Source organism: Chiloscyllium punctatum, chromosome 44 (assembly GCF_047496795.1).
Source record: "Chiloscyllium punctatum isolate Juve2018m chromosome 44, sChiPun1.3, whole genome shotgun sequence".
Lineage (NCBI taxonomy): Eukaryota > Metazoa > Chordata > Chondrichthyes > Orectolobiformes > Hemiscylliidae > Chiloscyllium > Chiloscyllium punctatum.
In genome coordinates this window covers 2,206,682-2,232,636 of record NC_092782.1, presented here as the reverse complement: position 1 = coordinate 2,232,636, position 25,955 = coordinate 2,206,682, and the positions used below count along the sequence as shown (strand labels likewise).

Here is a 25,955-nt window from a genome sequence, read left to right as displayed (position 1 = left end):
AGAGATGTACAGCATGGAAACAGACCCTTCGGTCCAACCCGTCCATGCCGATCAGAAATCCCAACCAAATCTAATCCCACCTGCCAGCACCCGGCCCATATCCCTCCAAACCCTTCCTATTCATATACCCATCCAAATGCCTCTTAAATATTGCAGTTGTACCAGCCTCCACCACATCCTCTGGCAGCTCATTCCATACACACACCACCCTCTGCGTGAAAAGGTTGCCCCTTAGGTCTCTTTTATATCTTTCCCCTCTCACCCTAAACCTATGCCCTCTAGTCCTGGACTCCCCAATCCCAGGGAAAAGACTTTGTCTATTTATCCTATCCATGCCACTCATAATTTTGTAAACCTCTAAGGTCACCCCTCAGCCTCTGATGCTCCAGGGAAAACAGCCCCAGTCTGTTCAGCCTCTCACTATACCTCAAATCCTCCAAGCCTGGCAACATCCTTGTAAATCTTTTCTGAACCATTTCAAGTTTCACACCATCTTTCCGACAGGAAGGAGACTAGAATTACATGCAATATTCCAACAGTGGCCGAACCAATGTCCTGTACAGTCGCAGCATGACCTCCCAACTCCTGTACTCAATACTCTGACCAATAAAGGAAAGCACACCAAACGCCTTCTTCACTATCCTATCTACCTACAACTCCACTTTCAAGGAGCTATGAACCTGTACTCCAAGATCTCTTTGTTCAGCAACATTCCCAAGGACCTTATCATTAAGTGTATAAGTCCTGCTAAGATTTGCTTTCCCAAAATTCAGCACCTTGCATTTATCTGAATTAAACTCCATCTGCCACTTCTCAGCTCATTGGCCCATTGGGTCCTGATCCTGTTGTAATCTGAGTTAACCCTCTTCGCTGTCCAGTACTCCTCCAATTTTGGTGTCATCTGCAACCTTACGAACTGTACCTCTTATGCTTGCATCCAAATCATTTATGTAAATGACAAAAAGGAGAGGACCCAGCACCGATCCTTGTGGCACTCCACTGGTCACAGGCCTCCAGTCTGAAAAACAACCCTCTTCTACCACCCTCTGTCTTCTACCTTTGAGCCAGTTCTGTATCCAAATGGCTAGTTCTCCCTGTATGCCATGAGATCTAACCTTGCTAATCAGTCTCCCATGGGGAACCTTGTTGAATGCCTTACTGAAGTCCATATAGATCACATCTACTGCTCTGCCCTCATCAATCTTCTTTGTTACTTCATCAAAAAACTCAATCAAGTTTGTGAGACATGATTTCTCACGCACAAAGCCATATTGACTATCCCGAAACAGTCCTTGCCTTTCCAAATACATGTACATCCTGTCCCTCAGGATTCCCTCCAACAACTTGCCCACCACTGAGGTCAGGCTCACCGGTCTATAGTTCCCTAGCTTGTCTTTACCACCCTTCTTAAACAGTGGAACCACATTTGCCAACCTTCAGTCTTCTGGCACCTCACCTGTGACTATTGATGATACAAATAACTCAGCAAGAGGCCCAGCAATCACTTCTCTAGCTTCCCACAGAGTTCTCGGGTACACCTGATCAGGTCCGGGGGACTTATCCACCTTTAACCATTTCAAGACATCCAGCACTTCCTCTTCTGTAATCTGGACATTTGGCAAGATGTTGCCATCTATTTCCCTACAGTCTATATCTTCCATATCCTTTTCCACAATAAATACTGATGCAAAATATTCATTTAGTATCTCCCCCATTTTGTGTGGCTCCACACAAAGGCCGCCTTGCTGAAATTTGAGGGGCCCTATTCTCTCCCTAGTTATCCTTTTGTCCTTAATATATTTGTAAAAACCCTTTGGATTCTCCTTAATTGTATTTGCCAATGCTTCTCATGTCCCCTTTTTGCCCTCCTGATTTCTCTCTTAAGTATACTCCTACTTCCTTTATACTCTTCTAAGGATTCACTCGATCTATCCTGTCTATACCTGACACATGCTTCCTTCTTTTTCTTAACCAAACCCTCAATTTCTTTAGCCATCTCGTAGCAATCCCTATACCTACCAGCCTTCCCTTTCACCCTGACATGAATATACTTTCTCTGGATTCTTGTTATCTCATTTCTGAAGGCTTCCCATTTTCCAGCCATCCCTTTACCTGCGAACATCTGCCTCTAATCAGCACAGCCAGCAGTGTGAATAATCTACAGAAACAAGGATATGCAATGTGACTTCTTCAAGTCTTCAAATCCAGAAGTAAATGCAATCTAATGTTTATTTATTCATTCATGTCATGTGACTGTTTTGATAGGAACCCATCCGAATAAGTTATATCATGTCTCATTAATTGATTGACTAGAATACTTAAATGTTTGATTTTCCTTTATCATTCCTTCTAATAGTCCTTGGGTGAGGTTCCACAGCTGGGGTTACATTTCCCACCAAGATATCCCACATTATTAAGGTCCCATGTGAACAGAGGTGAACTGGTTCCCTTTGTTATTTAGCAAACCCCTTATTGGTTGCAATAGCATTAATTTTAAAAGAATCACCTCCCTCGTCAATAGCTTTCTCCCAGATGAAATTAACTTATGGGTTTAAAAGGAGCCAATTTAATCAGGATTTCTTGAATTAACAGAAAGTTAATAAATTGGAGAAGAAATAGTAACACAACATGCATACACAAACACTATCATTACAAATAAGAGGTGAGCTTAAAATTATAAATGTATAAAAAAAATCACATCAGTCTTTGAATTGCTTGCAGCAAGTGAATAGTTAAATGGTGCAGCTGTTGCAGTGGATATTACTGATAGTGTTGGTTTTGGGATTTGAACAGTTGGTTTCAACATTCTTGGCTTTGTAGATTGATTGAAACTCTTGTCTTACCCCCTTTTTGCAATGGCTGACTCTTGAGTGAGATGAAATATTTCCCTTTCTTTTACTTGCACTGTTGGGATGTTCAACTGGCTGTTCTCAGAGCTGAGGCGCTCACAGCATATTAGTCGATACGCTAGAATGACAGTCACTAACATTGAGTTTGCTTTTAACCCTTTTGTTTTGAACATAACTAGAAGTGTAAAACACAAACATATCTGCAGGAGATGCCTCACTGCTGAGGCGGGGAGGGGGGGGGGGGGGGGTGGTTCAATGGTCGACCTTCCTTCAGGTTTATGTTGTAAATAAAGTTCAACATTTTAATAGGAAATCTGGAGTTACGACCTACGGTCAGGACAGTTGTCCTCTCAGAATCACTGATTTAATTTCTTTGTGTTTTAACTAGGAGAATCTCCGACAACCAGAACTTCGACTATCGGAACCACCACTACAGGTAACAACAAACACATTGTGTATGACCATACCATTCACTGAAATTTAAAATATTAGATAAAATGAGCTCAGTTAAGTGGCCTCAGTATTTGAGAAAAGTCTTCTCCAATGCCAAAACTTCAAATGATATTATCTCTTTAAATGTAATTGACAACGCCAGCTTTTGATTAGTCACTGCCCTTCCCAAGTTTTCACTACACTCTGCACAAACCTAATATTTCACAAGGTACTATGAATAATTGTGAAAATGAATTGACCAAAGAAATGTTAAGTTCATCCATATATGGAATAGGCAGACAGATCGGCCCATTTTGAAGGAGGCATTAGTTCCTTATTGACTGAGATAGGAAATGAATCTGTAGCAAATCAATAAAACTTGGGAGTTAACATGGCTTACTATGTTAACCATGTGTGAGTTTAAAAATAAATCACACAACCCATCTGTTCAGATGTAATGTCAGGCATTTAATATTTCCAATTAAATGGATGAACATAGGAGCAGGAGTAGGTCATTCACTCCAACAAACCAACTCCACCATTCAAGCAGACCATGGCTAATCATTCACTTCAATGCCACTTGCCCATATTATCTCCATGTCCCTTGATATCATTTGTGTTCATTGACTTGTGTCTTCTTAAATATTGTCTGCTTAAAGATTGAGCTTCCATTGCCCTCTCCAAAGATTTACGATGCTGTGAAGAAATTCCTCCTCATTTCGGTCTTAGTCTGGGATTAGTCTGGTGACCCCCTCATTGCACTCCATCTATGACAAGTATATCCTTCTTCACATGTGGAAACCAAGACTGTATGTAATAATCCGGGTGCTGTCATACTAATGCTATATACAAATGCAGCAAGGCATCTTAACTTCTATGCTCAAATTCACTTGTGAAGAAAGCCAATATACCATTTGCCTTCCTAATCGCTTGTGACACTTGCACGCTACCTTTTAGTGATTCACACTTGTCCATCCGCAAGGATATCAACATTTCCCAAACACTCCTAATTAAAGGATTACTTTCCTCTATTGAATGGATAACATTACACCTATGCACATTGTGTTCCATTTGCTATGCACTCGTTCATTCACCTAATCTTACCAAGCCTCCTTGCATCCTTCTCACAACTTACTATCTCATCTAGTTTTGTGTCATCAGCAAATTTAGAAATACATATATGGATACAGCTTGTTAACAGCTGTGGCACCAGTACTGTTCCTTGTGATATTGCACTTGTAACGGATTGTCATCTTACGAATTACCCATTTACTCCTACTGTTCACCGTCTGTTCACCAGTTTTCAATCCACACGAGTGTAGTATCTCCAACACTGCATCCCTCCATTCCACATGCTTTAATGTGTTTACTAATGTTCTGTATGGGACACAATCAAAAACATTCTGAAAATCCAAATGCACCTCAACCCCTAATTCTCTTTCATCTGTGCTCCAAATAATACCCATTAAAAAACTCAAATAGGCTTGTCAAACATGATATTCTTCTTATGAATGCATGTTGACTCTTTGCAAATATATTGTTATTTGAGCATCTACTTATCACATCCTTTGTAATAGATTCTAACACTTGCCTGATACTGACGTCAAGTTAACAAGTCTATGGTTCTCTGTTTTCTATCTACCTCTTGCTAATTTCCAATCTGCAGGAAACATTCCAGAATCTGTAGAATTTTGAAGGATAGTTGATGCATTGGTAGCTATCTCCACAGCCACTTCCTACAACACTCTGGTCCAGGGAATGTATTAACCCAGTTAACTTTTAAAGTATTACCTCTCATTTAACACTAATTTCTTTCAGTTTCCTTTATTCTGATTTAAGTCTCTCGCTTCAAAATAAACTATAACTCTTTCAAACTTGATGTAAAGTCCTATTATATTGTGGTCACTGTTTCCCGAGGGCTCATTACAGCAAACTTGTTAATTTGTCCTTGCTCAATTCATAATGTTAAATCTGAAAAAACATCTGATCCCAACTTGGTTCTTCAGCTTTCTTCGTTAGAGGCCCAAACTGTACACACTCCAGGAATTCCTCCTCCACACCACAGTACTGATTCTGTTTACCAGTTTATATCTAAATTGAAGCTGCCCATTATTTGTGTGCTATTCAGGTAACATGTCATTCTAATTTCTTGATTAATACCAAATCCATCATTACCACTTCTTCTGGTGAACTAATAACTATTCCCATAAGATTGGTTGTCTTTTGTCGTTTCTTTGCTCCACCTAAACTGATTCACCATCTTGATTCTTTGTTCCCAATATAATAAACTTGTCCCTTTATTAAGATGATATGCCACCTCCTCTTTCTTTTTGCTTATCCATTCAAAATGACGTATTTTTGAATATTCATTTCTTCGGCTTGTCATCCTGTGACCACATCTCTAAACTGACAATTAAATCATCCCTATTTACCTCTATTTGGACGTTCAAGTCATCTACCTTATGGTGATCTAGGAGGGAGAGAGGCAGATTGAATGCAAATTAACATCCACTCAACTTTCCTATAAACTATCATCTACTCACCCATACCTTTTGAGTATAGAAGTTGGGATGTCATGTTGAAGCTGTACAGGACATGGTGAGGCCTGTTTTGGAGTATTGTGGACAGTTATGCTCACCCTATTAAAGGAAATATATTATTAAGCTGGAGAGTGTTCAGAAAAGACTTAGCAGGATGTTTCCAGAAATGGAGGGCTTGAGTTACAAAGAGAGGCTGGCAAGGCTGGAATACTTTTCAAGGGAGAGTGGGAGGTTGCGAGGTGACCTCATAGAGGTTTATAAAATCATGAGTATAGATAAGGTGAATAACAGGTACCTTTTCCCTAGGATGGGGGATTTCAAGACTAAGGTGGCATATTTTTAAGATGAGGGGAGAAAGATTTTAAAAAAGACATGACGAGCAACATTTTTAGACTGAGAATGGTCTTGCGTAGAATGAACATCCAGAGGAAGTGATGGATGTGGTGCAGTTACAGTGTTTCAAAGACATTTGGATAGTACGTGAATAAGAAATATTTGGTGAGCTATAGGCAGGTGGGACTAATCTAGTTTGGGATTATGGTTGGATTGAACAGTCTGATTCTGTGCTTTGTCTGTATGATTCTACTCCAGCAAAGTATAATTGTGCCAAACTCAAAATAGGACTACCTTCATTGCTGATTTGAAATTTGATTTGTTTTCAGTAGTTATAATTCTCATTGCATGTTTCAATGAGATTGCCAGTTCATACTGAATTGTCTTATTTCATGTGAAGATATACTCATTAAAGAATTGAGTTGATATAACCTGAACTCTTTTACACAGGATTCTTCCAGCTACAAGAGAAATATGGTTTTCCTCTAACTCACTATGAGCTAGATTCAAAGCCAAGATTTAGATATCACTGTGTCCTCTCTCTGAATTTCTGCTTAAATGTTTTTGTTTATGACAAAGTTAATAAGCTTGTCTCCTTTTATTTCACAGAACCATATTGCAATGGTATATGGTCACCTTGGTTTAATGAAAATACACCAACTATTCAGAACAAAGGGGATTCTGAGTTATTGGAGACAATTCGCTATAAACTGTGTCCTTTCTCCCCTTACCAAATAAATGACATTGCTTGTGAAGCTGTCAAGTTCCCACAACGACCAATAAGTGAAACAAAGGATAATGTTTCTTGTGATATAAACAAAGGACTGATTTGTAATTACAATGAACAGACACCGAAGAATCACCTCATGTGTTTGGATTATAGAATTAGGGTGTGCTGTGAGCCAATATTAACATCACAAATTACATCCACAGCCATTGTGCCTATAATACATTCTACAGTCTATGAGTCTCCAATTATCCATCTCACAGAGGAACCTCTAGAATCTTGTCGGTGCAATTCAAACCCACCAAGGGAGGTAAGTAAATATGATTCATTTTTTCTAATGTAAAGAATATCTTGAGTGAACACTTGAGTCAATAGGTTTTATCATGTTAAGAGATCTACAGGATGTTTCAAATTGGGCACAAGTTTTCGATTAGGAAATAATCCAGTGGCAATGGAATTTCCCTCTGGCAAATCATGACAATAATTCAAAGCTCATATTTCTGGTGAGACAAGACACAACAAAATTAAATGTTTTATTGTAATCACCCAACGATGGAACATTGCAGCTATTTTCATAGACTTCAGAGTGTCTTCATCTCTTGGTCTTTAGACTCTACCAAGTATAAAGCCATGTGTAGTAACAGATAGGAGAAATATGGCACCAAATAGATGTAACTACTTCTACGAAAGTTATGGTCAAACCTAAAATGTAACTGTGTCTGGACATTAATTGACACTTAGTTACATTTCCAAAAATATACAAAACATGGCACATTCTGAATTGATCCTGTAAATGTACACATTTCCAACAGCAAGTCTCATCAACTGAGAATCACATATGAAATCTGAGTGTGTACTCTTAATAGTTGCATAAAATTAAATCATGATTGGAATATCAATGATCACTGCCAAGAATGGCACGTGTGAAATGATGCCACGAGTATTGGTATGATAGTTTCAATGAGACAGCATATGGACTTAGCACAAGCCAACTGAATGAATTTTGTTCAGTATGGTTATGTATCTGATTCACCTGTGGCACAACAGCAGAATATATGACGACTTATAACATTCTCTTCAAAATATTTGTTTTAATAAATCCTATTTTTATGCTCAGTGGAATAATACATGTGTGCACATTAATTCCAAATTTCCACATTTCCTAACTTATATAAAGTTGAATACAAATGCTTCAACATTGTTTTTGCAGTGATATTCTGGGCAATCCCATCACTGGGGATCGGATTGTATATGGCTCCTCCTGCTCCTCCTTCTCCTATTAGTTCTTCAGGACTGGATGTTGCTGGGATTGCAGAGCATAGATCTTATCCATTGGTTATATAATCACTTAGCCCTGTCATGTTCCTTACTGCTTATGCAGTTTGCACAAAATAATCCAGTGTTGGAGCTTAACTAGTTTCCCACCTCAATTTTACACATGTTTGGCATGCTCAACTGCATTCTTCATTGAACTAAGGTTGATGTCCTGGCTTGATGGCAATGGCCAATTGGGGACATAATGCGCGATGAGATTGCAGATTGTGTTTGAATATAATTTAACAGCTGTTGATGGATCATATTGCCTCATAGATACCAGCCTTGTAATGCTATAGCTGATTGAAGTCAATCCCATTCAGCATGGTAGTAATGCCACACAACATCAAAGTAACATGGGATTGATCTTCTCAAAGACTGTACACCCCTACCAATATTGTCATGGACAGATTGTATTGGTGACTGATTGATAAAGCAACAATAAATTATTAAACGAAACTTATCTGCAAAATTCTGGAAAGCTAAAACTTATCAGTTTACTGATTCAGTGAAGCGATTTTTCCAGTTGTTATGAAATAAAGATTGTTTACTTAAAAGATAAATTGTTTGCATTAAATACTGATTACTTTCACCTTTATATGTTTACCTGCATTGAACAGGTCAATGTTAGAGTGATGAATTTGTTTTTAATTTTCTTTTTAGTGCTTGGAGACATGGAAGGAAAACTGCACAATGATTACTTGCATCAAAGGAGATACTTTTAAACTGGATCAAATTACCTGTCCTACATTAATTAAACCAAAATGTATCAACAACATTGAGCCTGTGAAAGTTCACACTGCAGATGGATGTTGTGAGAAATGGGAATGTGACTGTGAGTATCACTGACTTGTTCAAATTGCTGTCATTTTGATTATTGTTTAAAATGATGGCAACAGTTTTCAGCTTTGTGTGGGCCATAACATGGACAGGCTAGTTTCATTGCTTATCGTACATTCCTGCGAATTTTCCTTTCAATTGATATCAATGGAAAGGAAAACCAGGCAGGATGGGTCATGGGCAGTAATATTACTCCAAAGCACTAATAATCCTCTGAAATTCTGTTTTTGATTTAATTTTAGGTGAATGTGAAATATGGGGAGACCCACACTATAGCACATTTGATGGTACATGGTATGACTTCTTTGAGAACTGTACATACACACTGGTGGAAGAACGGGTTCCAAAATACAATTTCTCTATTCTATTGGATAATTATTTTTGCTTCTCATTTGTAAAGAAGTCTTGTCCAAGGGGCCTAATTATTTCTTACAATGGAAATGTTGTACATATTTCAACTGGAGGAACATATGTGGTAAGTGCTTTAATATTCTATTGTGAAACTAGATTGACAATTTATTATACTTATTATACCAGTAAAACCAACCAATATATAGCTTAAGTAAGGATGATACATCCATTAACTAATACACTCATTGCCTGTGAACCAACCATTGCCCTAACTTTCAGTGAAAAATCCTACGGAGACACATCAATCTATGAATGTAACCGTCCCCATCCCTTCTGCTCTACACAGTTCACCATTCCATCTTCCATATTCTTATGATTCCTTTCACCCTTCAAATCCTATCTGTTTACTTTCATTAGTTTTGTGGAAGATAATATTAGTATAAAAATTATTAGTACTTGCTAAGCACCTGTCCTAATCCCTGGCTGGCAGAATGGACTTCTTCATGGATTTCCAAATGATCAGCCTAACTGTTGTTGTGGTTCTGTTCACTGAGCTGGGAATTTGTCTTGCAAACGTTTCGTCCCCTGTCTAGGTGACAGCCTCAGTGCTTGGGAGCCTCCTGTGAAGCGCCTCTGTGCTGTTTCCTCCGGCATTTATAGTGGCCTGTCTCTGCCGCTCCCGGTTGTCAGTTTGAGCTGTCCGCTGTAGTGGCCGGTATATTGGGTCCAGGTCGATGTGTTTGTTGATAGAGTCTGTGGATGAGTGCCATGCCTCTAGGAATTCCCTGGCTGTTCTCTGTTTGGCTTGCCCTATAATGGTAGTGTTGTCCCAGTCGAATTCATGTTGCTTGTCGTCTGTGTGTCATTACCTAACTACAATGTATACTTCTGAAATTTTACCTTTCTAAATTTTAATTTATTATTTATTTTGTTATTACTTTGAACATTTTTGTCATTTGACAAGATTGTATTCCGTTTCATTTTCCATTTTATTCACTACTTACATATGCAGATCATCTTAAGATGCTACACAGCTAATGAAATACTTCTGAAATATTATTACTGTTATGTAGACAAATGAGGCTTTTGGACTGTGCTCCAAACAACATACATACATAAAATTAAGAATTTGAGTCTGTTCTACCATTTAATAAGGTTATGGCTGATCTATTTGGGTTTGAATTCCATGTTCTCACCTACTCTCAATAACCTTTGATTCCTTGCTTAATAAGAATCTGTTTACCTCTGTTTTAACAACTGATCATGTCTCCACAGCCTTATAAGGCAAGGAGTTCCAAAATCTCTCAAACTTCAGATTTTTTCAAAGTTCTCCACACCAAGTTTTTAACCAGTCCTCCTTAGTTCTGAACTCACCCACCATGAACTAGAAAAAAAACAGCCAAACGTGTACTTTTTTGAATAGAAATGATGGCGTACTTATTGTTGTGACGTGGAGGTGCCTGTGTTGGACTGGGTTGAACATAGTCAGAGGTCACACAACACCAGGTTATAGTCCACCAGGTTTATTAGAAATCACAAGCTTTTGGAGCGTTGTTCCCTCGTCAGGTGAAATGCAGATATATGTGAGGTGACACATTTTGGCAGGAAGAAAATTTAAAGATAATACAGTAAATCCTCCGTACCTGCAAAATCATGAATCCTGAATTCACCTATCTGCACCCCAAAAAAAGTAACAACAAAAATCAACATCTGCAAGCAAAAGTAGTGTATCTGCAATTATTAACCTATTTTTAACTTGAGCTCCAAACTTGTGAATGTCATCATTCACAAAATGTTTCTCAGGAACAGAACCATGTGGATATGGAGGAATGAGTGTATAAAAAGGAGGTGCAGGAGTAGAGGGAGCAGGTATGTGCATTGATCATTGAAAGTGGCAGAGTAAGTAGAGAGAGAAGTAGTGTTTGCAGTATCCTCTGCTTTATTAAGAGAAGCAAAGAGTACAAGAGCAAGGAGGTGATATTGAACTTGCATAATGCACTTTTTAGATGTTAGTTGGAAATTGTGAATAATTCTGGGCAACACAATGTTGGAAGGATGTGAATGCATTGGAGAGAGTGCAGAAACGATTCACTAGAATTGTTCCTGGGAAAAGGAAACTCAGTTATGCTAGATTGAAGAAGTTGTGACTGTAATTCCTGGAGGGAAGAAGGCAAAGAGAAGATCTGATAGAGATTCTCAAAATCACAAGTGGGCCACACAGAACAAATAGGTAGAAACTGTTCCCAATGGTAAAAGGAACAAGAGGGCATAAATTTAGGATGATTTGCAAAAGAAAAAGCCAGGGTGAAGCGAGGAAAAACATTTTCACTCAGCGATAGGTGGATTAAATAATGTACTGTCGGGAGGAGACAGGTTTAATTGCAGCATTCAAGTGGACATTGTAAGATTGTTTGGATAAAAATGATATGCAAAGTCATGGGGCAGAAAGCAGGTGATTGGTACTTTGTAATGATGTTCATTTAATGATCTAGTGCAGGCAAGAGAGGCTGAACCTCCTCCTTCTGTGCCGTAACACTTCCATCACTTTGTAAATCTATAATCAATATTTTATTGGGAGGATAATGGTTTCTTAGTTTCAAGATTATCCAAGCCCACTGAGTGAAACTTCTTTTGGGTAGCAAAAGAGAGAGAGAGAGAGAGACTTGAGCAATAGAGACCAAATTCACCTGCTGCTCTGGGGAGCAGATAGTATATTCGTCAATGGGACCATCCTGAGCTCCTGTAACCTGAACAATGTAAAATAACTCTGAGACAAACAAAACACCAAAATAGCAGAGAAATAAAAACAGCTTAAATGTCCTTTTAGTTTAAAAAAGTTTCAAATTAGAAATTAATTACAACATACAAATGCTTTGTGGTTTGGGACAGATTTCAAAGATGTGTTTTTTTTTCACAGTTAACTGTCAACGGAAATAATGTGAATCCTCCCTACAATGCAAATGACTTTATCATTACTAAACTGGGCATCAGCACATATATTTCTATTCCTGGTATTCGAACAACTATTACTGCTTACCCTAATGCCTTTAAAATCAGGGTACCAGAACAATACTTTCTTGACAACACTCAAGGCCAATGTGGTATGTGTACTGATTACGTGCAATTATATAACTTTATATATCGATAAGATTGGATTCAGGGATAATAATGCCATTGAATATCAAGGGGAAATAACTAACTTCTCTCACTGAAGCTGGTTCAACAAGTGCCAGGCATTGACTATCTCCAAGAAGAGACCATTTAACCACCTCTCCTTGACATTCAATGGCAGCATCATTATTGAGCCAATGTTCTTGGGTTAGTATTGAGCAGTAACTGAACTCAATCAGCCATGTGGAGATTGTGGCTGCAAGACAGGTCAGAGGTTTGGAATTTTGTCACCAGTAACTCATCTCTTGAGTCTGTGATTCCCCATCCACCATCTACAAGGCACAAGAGGGGAGGGTGATGGAATACTTGCTGTATGAGTGCAGCTCTAGCAACTCTCAAAAAGTTGACACCATCCACTACAAAGCAACCCATTTGATTGTTAACTCATCTACCACCACAAACATTCGCCCTCAAACATTCACCTCCTCCACCATGAAGGAATCTCCTCAGCCACGCTCCCTGCCTGAGGCATAGTGACCCTCAGGTTAAACCACCACTACTCATCTAACTCTAATGAGAGAGTAGTTCTATGGTTTGGTAAGATTATGGCAACCTTTTAACCACCATTGAGACAAAGAGTGGCTCAATGTGTACTGGCTACAAGATGAGCAAAAATACCTAGAGCTTTCTTCAACAGAATCTCAAACCTGTGATCTCTAAGACTGAGACGGTCAAGAGTAATTGCTGCCCAGGAACACAATCACCTTTTAAGCTCCCCTCAGAGCCACTTACCATCTGACTTGGAACTATATTGTGGTGTCTTCTCTGTCTCTGGGTCCATGTCCAGGAACTCCCTTCCTAAAGCACTGCTGGTGTACCCTCACCCCAAGCTCTGCTGTGGACTCCCCACTACCTTCTCAAGGTTTATAGGGATGGACAATAACTAGTGGCCTAGCAAAAGACACTCTGAGATTGTCGATAAACCAAAAAAATAAACAAAATGTCATTGGTAAATGTCGTAAGTTTTGATTGGTACTTAATGCAATTCCTTTGTTTTTCTGATTTTAGGATCCTGTTCACACTCCCCACCCCAATGCATAAGAAAGAATGGAAAGGCTGAGCCAAATGACTGCTGTCACAGAACTGCATTTGATTGGAGAGTTCAAGATTCCAGAAAGCCTTACTGTCAATCAGCTCCTACAAATGTGCCTTGTACCCCAATTCCCCCTCCTCCAACATGCAAACCTGAAAAAACAATCTGTGATCTTATTCAAAGCCAGTAAGTGAATTCATTCTTCATATTTCATTTCTTTTGCTGTAATAATTGAAAAAAATGACTTACACTGCCATTTATATTCTATATTTTCACCAAATTTTACTTTGTTCACAGAATGTTAATGTTCTTGTCAAGACCAGCATTTATTGCCCATTCCTAAACTTCCCTTGGGTAGATAGTGGTGAGCTGCCTTCATAGACTACTGCAGGGGCTTTTGTTGCATAATGATAGTGTCCCCACCTCTGAGATAGGAGGCCTCGGTTCAAGCCCATCTATTCCAGAGATACATAATAAGATTGCAAAACAGATTCTTTGAAAAATATCTATTCAGCTGCAGTAATACCAACACTCTGGTGCAGGTTCATCCACAAGTCCTGTTCGGAAGGGAGATCCAGGATTGTGACAAACTAATCGTCAGCTACAAAGGTGGTCCTAAGACAGACATCAGAGGCAGGTTCTTTACTCAGAGAGTGGCAAGGGCGTGCATTGCCCTGTCTGTCAATGTCTAATATAGAGTTATATATTATGGAAACTGATCCTTAGGTCCAACGCATCCATGCCAACCAGATATGGTTTAGTCCCATTTGCCAGCATTTGGCCCATTTCTCTTTAAACCCTTCCAATTCATGTGCCCATCCTGATGACTTTTAAAAGTTGTAATTGTAACAGCATCCACCACTTCCTGTGGCAGCTCGAACAATACATGCATCCTCTGTGTGAAAACGTTGCCTCTTGGGTCCCTTTTAAATCTTTCCTGTTTCACTTTAAACCTATACCCTCTAGTTTTGGACTCCCTTACCTTGAAAAAGACCTTGGCTATTCACCCTATCCACGCCCCTCATAATTTCATAAACCTCTATAAGGTCACCCCTCTGCCTCCGACGCTCCAGGGAAAACAGCCCCAGCCTATTCAGCCTCCCCCTACAGCTCAAACCCTCCAATCCTGGCAACATCCTTGTAAACCTTTTTCTGAACCCTTTCAAGTTTAGCAATATCAATTCTATAGAAGGGAGACCAGAATTGAAGGCAGTATTCCAAAAGTGGCCTCACTAATGTCCTATACAGCCATAACATGACATCCCAACATGACATGACCAATTGAAGGCAAGTGTGCCAAATACCTTCAGCACCCTATCTACCTGCAATTCCACTTTCAAGAAAGTATACACCTGCACCCCCAGATCTTTGTTCAGCAACACTCCTTAGTGCCCTAACATGAACTGTACAAATCCTGCCTCGTTTGCCTTACCAAAATACAACAGCTCAGATCTCTGATGTGTATTTAATTGTACCCTGGTAACTTGCTCCTTCTCTTGGAATTATCTGCTAATATTGGCTGGTGTTCCAATGATTGATCTTTCATGTTACCTGCCCCAACCCATGATCAGCAATTTGTTTGTAGGGTCATGCTTGCTGCCAATAAATCACTGGCAATAAACAAATAAGGCTGATGGATCAATTCGTCCTGGTTCTACCATTGGTCTCTTTTAGTATTTGTAGCAATCGCTGCCTCTGTATCACATTATGGTGAATAGAATCTGAATTTTGGGCTCAGTTCATGTCCCACCTGCTTCAGAAATGTGAAATAACATAGTTACAGTATGGAAGGAGGCCATTTAGCCTATCGTATCCTAGACTCCTCTCTGCAAGAGCAATTCACCTAGTTTCACACCCCTGGTTTTTGCCTTGTTTTGAAAATGTTTTATCTTCAGAAAGATCTGGTTGCTGCGAAGTTAAGACCTGCATCTCAAAGTGATCTAATGGATCACAAATTTTTCACAAGAATTAAATTACAATAGAAAGTAAGAGAAAACAATATGAATGTATTAGTCTCTATACAGAAATGTAATTGAGATGCTATTTTGCACTTTAAATTAATTTTAAGTCATCTATTTTTCATTATGTAGGCCATTTAAACAATGCAGAGAAAAGATCAACCTCAATAAGTACTTCAAGACTTGTACCTTTGACCATTGTGTGATAAATTCTACAATTGACTGTACCAGCTTGGAAGCTGCTGCTTCGGCCTGTGCAAGTGTTGGCGTATGTGTTGACTGGAGGCCTTTCACCAACGGCATATGCAGTAAGTATTAGAATTTTGGATATTGGCCAAGTCCATTAAAAATGCAAAGGATTTCTTCCACGTACAGGAGCTGTTCAACAAGATGAAAACTAACCAAACTATTTTTAGTAACTAAAATGGTGACAGTGAGATTCTGATTTTGTACAAATATGTAGTCAGAAAATTTTGTGTTAAATTTATAGAGACAATAAAAGCCCCAAAATGGGAACAATTTTATGATGATTGGAGTGTTATCTGTGTGATGCGAGATCATAAGGAATTGGAGCAACTGTAGGCCATTCGGCTCATTTGAGCCTCCTCCAATCACTGAACAGCTTGTGGCATTAACTTTACTTTCCCACCTCCCTCTCCCCCCACACCCCCATTACTCTTACCTCTCTTGTAGATCAGAGCTCTGACCAAAGGTAGACTATTTGAGTTATTAAAGTCTTCTTGAGAGCCATTGAAGGAGGCAAACTGGACCAGACTATGACAATAGCTGCAGGCCAACTTCTTGAAAATTTCCTTTTTGACTGTCATGCTTTGAAGATCTATTCAGTGTCTTTTCATTGGATGGTGAACCTGCCTCTGATCACTAACTGACCAATTCAGCGGCTAACACAGATGAGGGACTATGCTCCGCACTGTTTACGAGGTTTTGATTCCCATTTGAGTCTGATGGCAGGGTTCTAGGTCTCAGGAAACCTGTGTCTACTATACACTACCTACTTCATAGTCTACATTGTTAATAAATCTCTTTTGGTAACTGTTTATGATAAACCTACAACATATTTCTGTCTGTTTATCTGTTGTAGTGCTAAAACCATTCCTGGTAAAAGTCACACTCTACCAAACAAGCTAGGCATTTGCTGACCTTTGCAGGGCTTTATTTGGTTATACCATGTTTAAAGTCAGATACTTTGCCTATGTTTGTATCTAACATATTATTTTGTACTAAAGATTATACCTGCAACCACGGTTTTGTGTACAAGCCATGTCAAAGCAAGGAAGATGATCAGTGTAAGAATGCGTAAGTATGTTTTCTCTATTCAAATACAAAATTCAACTCTGTTATCTAAATGCACCCATTATTTGTGATATGATTAATAAGTCCATAATGCTACAAACGTAACTTTGAATAAAATGTTTTATTCTTCAGTACATTGATAGCTGGGGAGGCATTAACTCCCACTGAGGAAGGTTGCTTTTGTCCAGATGGAATGCTCCTATCTGAAGATAAATCCAGATGTGTTGCTTTTTGTCAAAGTAGGTTATTTTGGTTTTCTTCTCATATGGACATTATTTATCAATTTGTTAAAAGGACCACTGCACAAAATACACGACTGATTTAGTCATGATTTAGTACTTGTGTCTTCGATAGAATATATAACTCAAATGAATAGGAATGCAAAATGCTCAAGATTATACAAAGTTATTTAAAAATGCAGTCGGTCACTCCCTGTTATATTTGTCTGCCCACAATCTTGCTGCCTTAATAATTGTCTCATGAAGACTTCTGGCAGAAATACTTTATGTGCATCCTGACTAAAAACAGAGGGACTTGCTTCTCCACACACTTCTGCCAGATAATACTTGATGTGATTTCTTAAGGAATTAAGGGGCCTTTAAATTTTATAGCAATATATAAATTTTGGCCTCCCATTGGACATGGCCTATGACCTCAATCCCAGGGACTGCACACAGCATACATTTGCAAATTGCAAGTGGCTTGAAGTCGAACCTATGATTTGGCTCAGGCCTGATCAAATTGGGTACATTTAGCAACTGAGCTTGGGTGACAGGAGGAGGAATATTAGTTTCCTTTCCTTTTGTACAAATTAGAAATAAAAATGAATTTATTTTTGACATTTCTGGGAATGTCTCTTGGCCTTTGTTTAGGAGCACTGTTCACTAGGACAAGGTGGAGATCAGAAAGTTGGGGTAGTTGAAATCCACACTAAAAAAGGAATTCATCCAATATTATTGTGCCTTAAATCCAAGAAATATCTGTTCTCATCCATACCTAGCATGAAGATAATCGCAATACCTATAATGGCTTTGCAGCTAAACAGGTTAAAGAAAAAACATGTCAATAGTATTGTGGAGATTCTTCAGTTGCTGCAACAACCATTACACAAGTCAATAGGTTATGGTGTAAAATACTGTTCTTATTCTCTTCAAAGATGGCACAATCAGCCTGTTACAACAAACAATTAAAAGATACCCAATTTGTTTCTGAGAAACTGAGCAAGTTCACAGGAACTTCACTAATTAACCAATAAATCAAATGTTTTGTGTGCATATTACAATGAAAACAAGCATATTAATAAACAATTTCTTTTGTTTTTTCTAGATTGCCGTGACCAGTTTGGACATCCAAGAAAGGTGAGTGTTCCTAATCTCCGATAATGGTTTTATTAAGAAACTTGTAGACCGAATCAATTACTTATTTAACTGCCTTTTAAGATTAATGAGTGATAAAAAGAGGAAATCTATCAAGAACATATGGTATTACAATGCAGATTCAAGTAAATTGAGAACTTTTAAAGTTGAAATCGTACTGTATAATATTGGCACCGCAATCACACATGAAGTTTCTATATTTGTGTTCTTTTTTTTATTTTGTGGGTCATTGAAGTAGATGATTAAAGAGAGAATTGTGATCATTCTGATATCACTATCTTACAATTTCAACTTCACAATAAAGTATGGATATCTCCAAAAGAGCTTTTGGCTGCATGCCTCACTCTGTCCCCAGTTTATTGAACAAAAAGATGATAGGAAAAACCAGCATTAGGGATACACCTGATTGCACAACTTCTTAAAGTTTTGCAATGTGTTAGCCTGGTGAATGTAGTTCAAAAGTGCCCCACCTCTGTTTTGCCGAGGCCAGAGATGGGGAATAATATCAATGCCATATTATTTCTTTATTTTGCCAGACACACAATAAATTTATGCTGTTGCATAAGTATGGGCAAAGTGCTGCATTATCATTTTTCAGGATAATAGTTAAAAAAAAAAACCTTTCTGCACTATTAATAGCACAAAAGCTTAAATCGATGGACAAAGTATCAGTTGGGCCTGGAAATGAAATGTCAATATCGTTATTGTATTTGTGTGCTTTCACTCACAGGAGGGTGATGCATGGGAGGATGCCAATAATCCATGCATTTCATATATATGTACTGAGTTTGGAATTGTAATCAGAAATATGTCCTGCAATCAGGATGAAAGCTGCCCTGAGGTATGTGGTGATTATTACTATCATGTGTCTCATCCCCTTTGTGTATTTTTCTATTACTCTAGTTATTATTATTCTATTACAATGTTCATTTAATTGAGGAAACTCTTCTAAATACAGCCCTGGCTCTGTATTTATAAACAGCATGAACAGTTTACATTTTGAATTTAATTAATTTATTCAGCAAACTTACCAGTTCACTTAACACCCTCAGACTCCCATCAAACACCTGCAGGCATGAGAAATATTTTAAATGGATCTGTGCCAACACCACCAGACAGGCAGGTAGCAAATTGGGAACAGCAACTCATTTGAGCCTCTCTTTCATTTTTATTTAGTTTCAAATTTAAAATCATCTTCATATTTTCCACATCAATGGAAAATAGGCAGTGTGAAAAATCAGCTGCTAATAAATTTGATAAATTTATTGACTTAGACGAATTTTATCTATGAAGTGGAGATGCCAGTGTTGGACTAGGTTAAAAATCTCACAACACCAGGTTATAGTCCAACAGGTTATTTGGAAGCTAGTAATTCCCAAGTAATTCTGTTGGACTATAACCTGGTGTTGTGTGATTTTTAACTAATTTTACCTAGTTAGATTAAGTTTAGTATTTTGATTTAAAAAAAAACAATTTGGTGTTATTTTGATTCCTTCAATAAAGTTTCCTATTCTGTATTACACTGACCGTACTGTTTTCCATCACTCTCATTGCAAGTCAAATAAATATATTGTGGGCCTATCAGGTCTAAGGTAAGATGTATTCTGTCTATCAATATGTTGTTGTATTAAGGTATGTTCTTACATTTAATTTATCCCATTAAAAGAAAAATAGATAACAATGCAAATGGCATGGTTATACGAATAAACATGACAATATTTCAAAAAGGAATTTGTTTTTATTATATGCTGTTTATATTTTAGAAATAACAACCTATACTAATGATTCAATATTTTCTTGATTTATTTTTAGTCTGACAGAGTTTACCTCAATCGTTGTTGTTTTGCATGCCAATTAACACAAGGTACCCATTTAACATGCTTACATAAATTTTAATTGTTCTTTGTCACAATATTTGTTGAAATCTATTGAAATTTAAGACTTGAGTGTAAAATTAGAATAGCTGAAAACTGTGGCATCAACTTGAACAAGAGTCAAATTTCTGTTTGTAAATATTATTGCCAGAGATTTCTTCCTGATCAGCCACCGTAACTTTGGTAGAAACCCCTGTGGAAATGATGGCTTCTGATCAGGGGAACATATGAATATTTCCTGCTGTGTGTTTTGAGTATTTTTTGTAAAAGGAATGGCAGCATTCTTTCAATCTGATGCAAATTAATCTCCATTTTCAATATGTACTCTAGCATGACGTTGAAGATTTCCAACTCCCTTTCACTGCTGAAATGTTATTTCCATTCTAGGATATGGGTCTATTCATACTGTTGCTCTGTTTGCATTTTATCGCATTGGTAGTCTTTCATATTGTGACTAGGAAAAGGTGAGGACTGCAGATGCTGGAGATCAGAGTTGAAAAGTGTGGTGCTGGAAAGTACAGTAGGTCATGCAGCAGCCGAGGAGCATGAGTATCGATGTTTTAGGCATAAGTCTTTCATCAAGTTTGTGGAGGTGGAAGGAGGCTGAGAGATAAATAGGCGGGGGAGGTGGGACTTGGAGAGGTAGCCAGGAAAGCGATAGGTGGATGTAGTGGGGGGTGATTTTGACAGGTCAGAGCAGATTGCTGGGAAGGAAGATGGACAGGTAGGACTGATTAAAGAGGCCAGTGTTGAATTATATGGTTGGATCTCTGATGAGATGGGGGGAAGGGAGATGTGGAAACTGGTGAAACCGACATTGATGTCATCTGTTTGGAAGGTCCCAAGGTAGAAGAAGAAGAGAGAGGTGAAATTGACCTCTCTCCGTTCTGACCTATCACAATCACAATCCTACATATATCTACCTATCGCCTTCCCAACTGCCCTCACCCAGTCCCCACCTCCCCTCCTAGTTCTTTCTCAGCCCCCTTCCTGCTCCTCCTGCCCCACATTTCTGATGAAGGGCATATGCCCGAAACGTCAACTTTTCTGCTTCTTGGATATTTCCTGACCTGCTGCGCTTTTCCAGCATCATACATTTTGACTTTCATATTGTGAATCTACATCATGTACTTTAATAGATTGTTAGTTGCATCTGCAGGTGATTTCCAGTCAGTCACAGGCCAATACAGGAGTCAGCAACTATGCTATGTGTTTTGCGCAGCTGCCAGTTTCTGTGTTCGACAATGGATGCATTTCAGACACTAATTAAAGATGCTCAATGTATTTCTGTTGGGAGTCACATTAAGAACTTGTAATCAGAAAAGTGTTCCTGTTACTTTTGGGTTTGTCAGACTACTTTATCTTAAAGATGCACAAGCAGAGGTAAGTCATATGGCCCATCGAATCTGCTTCATTTTTCTATGTTGGGTTTTTAATAAACAAAAGAGCTGGAGTTAGGATAAGTGGAACAACTTCAGGATGACAGTCTGTAACTAGTGGTTTGCTGTGGTGATGGAGCCACAATTATTCACAATATATATCAATGACAAGTGAATAGGCAAGTGAATGCACTATAGCCAAGTTTGCAGAGGACACAAAGCTTGGTGGGATTGCTTGTGCTGAGGATGACACAAGGAATTCACAGAGGGATATAGTGAGCATAAACTTAGCAGATAGAATTTAATGTTAGAAAATGTGAGACTATGCACTTTGGCAGGAAGAATAGAAAAGCTGAATATTACTAAAATGGAGAAAGACTATAGAAAGCTGTAGGACAGAAGGATTTGGTAGCCCTCATCTCAAAGAGCTGACATACAACTTCAGGAGGTGGTAGGGAAGGCAAATGAAATACTGACTTATATTTCAAAGGGAACTGAGATAATAATAAGGAAAACTCTACAAGACACTCGTCAGACCGCATATGAAATAATGTGAAGAGTCCTTGGCTTCTTATCTAAGGAAAGATATATTTGCATTCAAAACAGTCCGAAGGAAGTTCACTTGGCTGATCTTTAGCATGGCGGGATTATCTTATGAGGAGCAGTTATGTATCCTGCACCTATACTAACTGTAGTTTAGGAAAGTGTCTTATGCTGAGGTAGATTAAATAATCTTCCTTAATTCTAACTCCCACAGTAATTTATTTTCCCTATCTTAGGTGAATGTAAAGTTAATAAATTCAATGAAACAATCAGAAGGGGATATTGTGAAGCAACTTTTGAAGCAACACAATGTCTCGGGCATTGTTCATCAGCTACACGGTAAGCAGGGTTTTGATATGTTAAAACACACAAGGCTATAATTACTGCAATGCATTCAAAAGCTGTATTTTACTTCTGAATTCTGGGTTCACATCTAACTGAGGAGGTGAAACTAAACCCCTTTCCCTTCAATGAGAAGTTAACATTAATGTTATAGTCTCTATTCCCTCTAAGATCACCCATTTTTCTGTCTATATCTATTATTACATCTGATTATGATTAAATATAATTTGTTTCACTGATCTCATTGTCATTTAAATTAATTTATAATAAGCAAATGCTTTGAGGAGAAATTTATCTCTGTCATGCAGCAGAAATGTGGCTTGAAGATTGTTGAAATCGGATAGACAATAGCCACTCCATTCCTGATTTCAAACCAATGTGTACATTTGATGATTTGTATATTCAAATCAGTTCCCTGGCCCCTTTAAACTGTGATAAAGAGAAAGATGCCGTCTGTATCTGCGTCACCAATCACAAACAGGGCTTGGGACCAATGTGGTAACTCCAGATAATTTGGAAATTCCCTTTTTCGTGTGTATGACAAGACAAGTTCCTGTCAGACTTGCATATATGTGGGTGTTCAGCCTCCTTGAGGTATCCTGCAAATCCACAGAGCCCCATCAGCCTCCTACCCAACCTAGCAATGTGCCCCTCCCTCACCTTCCAGTTACAGTCACTCTATTTGCCTGGTGCCTGGCAACTGGTCGGGAGTCTATAATTCACGCAATTTTCCAGAGCTTCCAACTGACCTCTGTCTTCTTTTGGGTATCAAGTTAGCAGTTATTGCATTGATGAAGCCTAGTTATTACTATCACTGTGACCTTCTGTTTCCCCACTCAGACAGCCCATGAGGATCATTTGCGGCTTTTCAACTGTAGGTTAAAATGCTTACCATTGGCTTCTGTATCTAAAGTTACATCTTTAGTTAATTGTCTAAATCGATCAGTTTAACGTGTGCCTTTCAGAACTGTTGTGATTGTTTCTGACACAAATGACATGGGGGAAAGTAATCATTTCTATTTCTTCCTTTTCCAACTCCTGACCACTCAATATGACACATTATCTTCCAAGGATTCATTGTTAATCTCCTCGTATGGAAATATGTCAGGAATGCACAATGAGAAAAAAAATGCTTTGTTATTTGGTAAAATTTTTATTTTCTTCAGCTGTAAACAACGGCAATGGAATAGCACAGGAAGAGATTGTTTTCCTTGAGGTGATATCTCAAATATTTTGTGTGTTGATTACACATTTGGGAAACTCAGGGAGGTGACAGAATTGCTGTGCTGTGATCACCCCACTGCTGTTTTGTCCAGGAATATCTTTCGGGTTCTACATTGTATGTCTGAGTCTCAGGTGGAAGCTTCATTGGTGCCAAAAGGGGGACCCAAAGACATATTTAGTGCCTAGTGGTTGGAATGGTGCTGTAAACAGATTGCATTGGAAAATGTGGTGGTGCAATAGGGAAATGATGTGTTGAAATAGTTTGTAAGGGAAAAGTAGATTCAGGAGAGCACGTCTGGGTTCCACAAAAATAATGTAGGTCACTGCCTCTAGGTTCCTCTCTCCCCTAATTGCAACACAACCCAGTTGGGTTAGCTAGCTGTGGGATGCTTCATTATGCCAAGTCACAATTGTACAGCTGTAAAGGCAACCATAGCTCAATTGGGTAAATGCCCACACAGGTGGAAATAGTTTCTATTTTATTAGTACAGAAAATGGAACATTAATAGTTGTGGGAATAACAATATTCTACAGCCACATACATTGGTATTGGTCCTTTTGTCAGTAACAATATCCCATGCTGGATGTAGGAGCATTCCCAAAGAAACGCTTGACACCAAGTTGCATAGCGATACTAAGACAGTTGGCCAAACTCTTGATCAAAGACATAGGCTTTGAGGAGGAGAGGGAAGCAAACACCAAAGAGGCATATGGAGTGAACCCCAGAACTTTGTGCTGACTCAGCTGAATGATGACATTCTGGAGATCTAGGATTCACAAGAAGCCTGGTTTGAAAAAGAACAGAGACCTCCGAGGATTGTAGGGTTGGAAGAGTTTAAAAGGAAGACACAAAAAGGTAAGGTCATAGAGAGAGCTGAACACAAGGCTGGCAGATTAGGAGACAAAATGGGTCAGCAGATAATGGGTGTCAAGGCACTGGCAGTAATATTCTGTTTATAATAATTCACGAGAAACAGCTTCTTTAATTCTTTTATGATATGTGTCACGAGCTAGGTAGCATTCGATGTTCATTCCTAATTATGACTGAGAAAATGATAGTGACCACCATTCTTGAACTATAGTTGATCTGGTGTAGATACGCTTCATTGCTGTCAAGAATAGAATTCCAGGATTTTGACCGATGACCAAAGGAAGGAATGGCCATATAATTCCAAATGAGGATGTTGTGTGGCTTAGAGTGAACGTTTCAAATGCTGTTGGTCCCATGCGTTTGCTGCCCTTGCCCTTTTACGTTTATGTAGATCACAGGCTTGGAAGGTGCTGTCAAAGGCAGCTTAGTGACTACACATTGCATTGATATGTCAACACATTTATCATGTGTCTTGTATAATTATGTTTCTAGGTATGACCCCAAAAGGCACCGCATGGAGTCTGATTGCCAGTGCTGCCATGAAGACAAGACCAAAAGCATGTCAGTGGAACTGCAATGTAAAAATGGAAAGATTACGAGAGTCGAATATATCAGTATCAAGTCCTGCAAATGCAAAGATTGTGGAAACACATTCCAAAATATGATAAATAAGTACCGAAAGCCGAAGCCCAAGTACCGAAAGCCGAAGCCCAAGTACCGAAAGCCAAAGCCCAAGTACCGAAAGCCATAGCCCAAGTACAAAAAGGCAAAACCAAAAACCAAAACATAAAAAACAAATACCAAAAGCCGTTATCTAGTCTCAAAAGCCTAGTTTCAAAACAAGCAGATCAACTGAACTAAATGGCATGATCTTAACAACTTAATTTTCCAAATCTGATTTTGATTTTATTCTCATGCTGTCTTGACTGATTTCTTTCAATTGAATTTCATAACATGAAAAATTATTTTAAAAAAAATGCTGGATCTTGTTTTCGATAAAGGGTATGGTTTTGTGGTGGGAGGTGTTGGAATATTTACAATTCTGTCCTGTACTTATTGTGCATTTGGGACTTATGTGATTTGAAATGATAATAAAAAAAATCTGCTGAGGACTGACTGAATTTTTGCTTCCAATTACTTACAAAACAAAATATTTCAAATTTCTAATATTTACAGGTATCAAGCTCAAATAACGTAGTCACCTAGAGCTGCATTGTTATTAGACAGAGATGATTAGTGGTGAGTTTTTAACCTGAGGATTATCAAAGATATTCAAGATTGCGGTGGAAGAAGGTTTCAAAGCCACAGTTCGTCCACTCTATTTCTTTTCTTTTTAAATTTTTTTTCTTTTCTCTCTACTTTCCTCCATTCCATGGACAGATGTAATGGACTCCTGGCCTCGAATAATCCCAACAGGGACTCCCAGCCTCAAGGTGAAGTCAGTACCTCGCTTTGGAACTTTAGGAATGTAATGCTAAACTTTT

General features: G+C 38.5%; 1 protein-coding gene across 9 annotated transcripts in view; it reads left to right on the top strand.

Moving 5' to 3' along the window:
* LOC140466665 (mucin-5AC-like) overlaps window positions 1-25,587 on the top strand; it is a 161,935-nt gene extending 136,348 nt beyond the window's left edge. For 8 of the 9 annotated variants that reach the window (XM_072562103.1, XM_072562100.1, XM_072562106.1 and 5 more), the window contains 14 exons: window positions 3,238-3,285; window positions 6,764-7,191; window positions 8,859-9,030; window positions 9,278-9,510; window positions 12,304-12,487; window positions 13,566-13,776; window positions 15,681-15,856; window positions 16,796-16,865; window positions 16,995-17,101; window positions 18,189-18,220; window positions 18,969-19,079; window positions 20,051-20,102; window positions 22,271-22,373; window positions 24,964-25,587. In XM_072562103.1, the coding sequence (XP_072418204.1) occupies window positions 3,238-3,285; window positions 6,764-7,191; window positions 8,859-9,030; window positions 9,278-9,510; window positions 12,304-12,487; window positions 13,566-13,776; window positions 15,681-15,856; window positions 16,796-16,865; window positions 16,995-17,101; window positions 18,189-18,220; window positions 18,969-19,079; window positions 20,051-20,102; window positions 22,271-22,373; window positions 24,964-25,222 (2,186 nt within the window). In that variant the 3' untranslated portion in view covers window positions 25,223-25,587. The remainder of the gene's footprint in view (window positions 1-3,237; window positions 3,286-6,763; window positions 7,192-8,858; window positions 9,031-9,277; window positions 9,511-12,303; window positions 12,488-13,565; window positions 13,777-15,680; window positions 15,857-16,795; window positions 16,866-16,994; window positions 17,102-18,188; window positions 18,221-18,968; window positions 19,080-20,050; window positions 20,103-22,270; window positions 22,374-24,963) is intronic. The other variant, XM_072562105.1, reaches the window with a different exon arrangement.
* The last annotated feature ends 368 nt before the right edge of the window (window positions 25,588-25,955 follow it).